This window comes from Seriola lalandi, unplaced genomic scaffold (genome assembly GCF_002814215.2).
Source record: "Seriola lalandi dorsalis isolate HSWRI2012SDOR001 ecotype SW California unplaced genomic scaffold, Sedor1 jcf7180002002279, whole genome shotgun sequence".
In the NCBI taxonomy this organism is placed as follows: Eukaryota; Metazoa; Chordata; class Actinopteri; order Carangiformes; family Carangidae; genus Seriola; species Seriola lalandi.
Window position 1 is genome coordinate 1 of NW_019472935.1, and position 1465 is coordinate 1465.

General features: G+C 52.4%; 1 protein-coding gene across 1 annotated transcript; it reads right to left on the bottom strand.

Annotated features, from left to right (window-relative positions):
• Nucleotides 1-8: 8 nt before the first annotated feature.
• Nucleotides 9-1418, bottom strand: LOC111665483 (putative G protein-coupled receptor 101; the record flags this gene model as incomplete). The annotated part of the gene is made up of 1 exon (XM_023420510.2): nt 9-1418. A coding segment is annotated over exon 1 (999 nt), but the record flags the coding sequence as incomplete, so codon positions are not given.
• Nucleotides 1419-1465: the final 47 nt, after the last annotated feature.

Below are 1465 nucleotides of genomic sequence, written 5' to 3' on the forward strand. Positions count from 1 at the left end.
AAAAAAAAAAGCACAAGGGCAAGGGAGGACAACCACGGGGGTATGGCTGCTCTGGTGCTCATAGATATAGTATTCAGTATGCTGTAAGGCCCCATGCTGAGGATATATGAAGCCATGATCACAAAAACTACACGAGCTGCCTTGCAGTGGTAGTGGAAGCGTCTGTGCCTCACTCGAACAGGGTATCCTCTGGCTGAGTAGGGCCCATCAGGTGAACTGGCTGGCTGGGCCTGGGGCTGCCGCTGCGGACTGCTGGGTCCCTGGAAGTCCTGTGGACAGGGCTGGGAGTAGGCTTGTGTCTGTATGGGATGCACGAGAGCGTTCTGCCTCCGAGCCGCTCTGAACACCATCCAGTAACATCCCAGCATGATGAGCACAGGCAGCCAGAAAGAAAAGGTGGACACCACAGCAGAGTAGGACAAGCTAGAGGACCACACCACTGAGCACACACTGTGATGGCGGTCAAAGTCAATGGCCCCCCAACCGTACAGGGGAGGTGTGCTCTGCAGGAAGCTGAGCACCCACGTGCAGATGATCAGGTTGGTGCCCAGGTGAGGGGTCATGCGGGTGGGATATGACAGAGGGTGGATGATGGCAAGGTAGCGATCCACAGATACAACTATGATGGTGTTAACCCCGGCAAATGCAAAAAGGTGCATGAGCACCACCAGGGCCTGGCACAGTCGGGCATCCAGGGGCCACACACCTGGCACGGTGGCTGCAATGGCAAAGGGCATGACTAATATGGTCTGCAGTAGGTCTGCGAGGAGCAGGTTGAGGACGAAGCGGTTGGCAACGTGAAGCAGCTGAGGCTTCCTCTGGAATACCAGCAGAACCACCACATTCCCAAACAAGGACACACACATAATGAGAGATATGAGCACCACCTTCACCACGCAGTTAGCAGTGGAGGACCAGACTGGCTCCTGACTGGAGTCAGTGAAACCCTGCCCCCAGGAAACATCAGTGAAATTTGTGTCCATACCGGCCGCCCGAGAGCTTTGCATTGTTCGTCCAGCAACAGGGACAGGGAGGGCATGTGCGCCTCACATCCAGCAGAGTCACGTTAGTCCCATCCTGACCAGCAGGATGACAGGAGAGAAAACCAGCTAAGGGTTTTGTTTGCTTTTCAGGGTGTCACAACAATAAGCTTGTTGTAGCTGGTGCTCCTTGTTCAGTGGATCTCGGGTGCAAAATTCAACATGCCTCTCACATTATTTTCACATGCATCCCTCACCTAACATGGCATATGATCCATAACACGAAGAAACAGTACAGAAGATCTATCCAGGAGAAACCTGTATTGGTGGAGATTATCAATACTGATTCACTGTTCATCGTGATCGGTGATTAGTCCCTGAACGTTTCACCCACCGAACAGGCCTTATTTTTCTTGCAGACCACATCTGCACAATGGGAAAAAAAAAAAAAAAAAGGAATTTGTCTGGCGACAATAGATGCCACC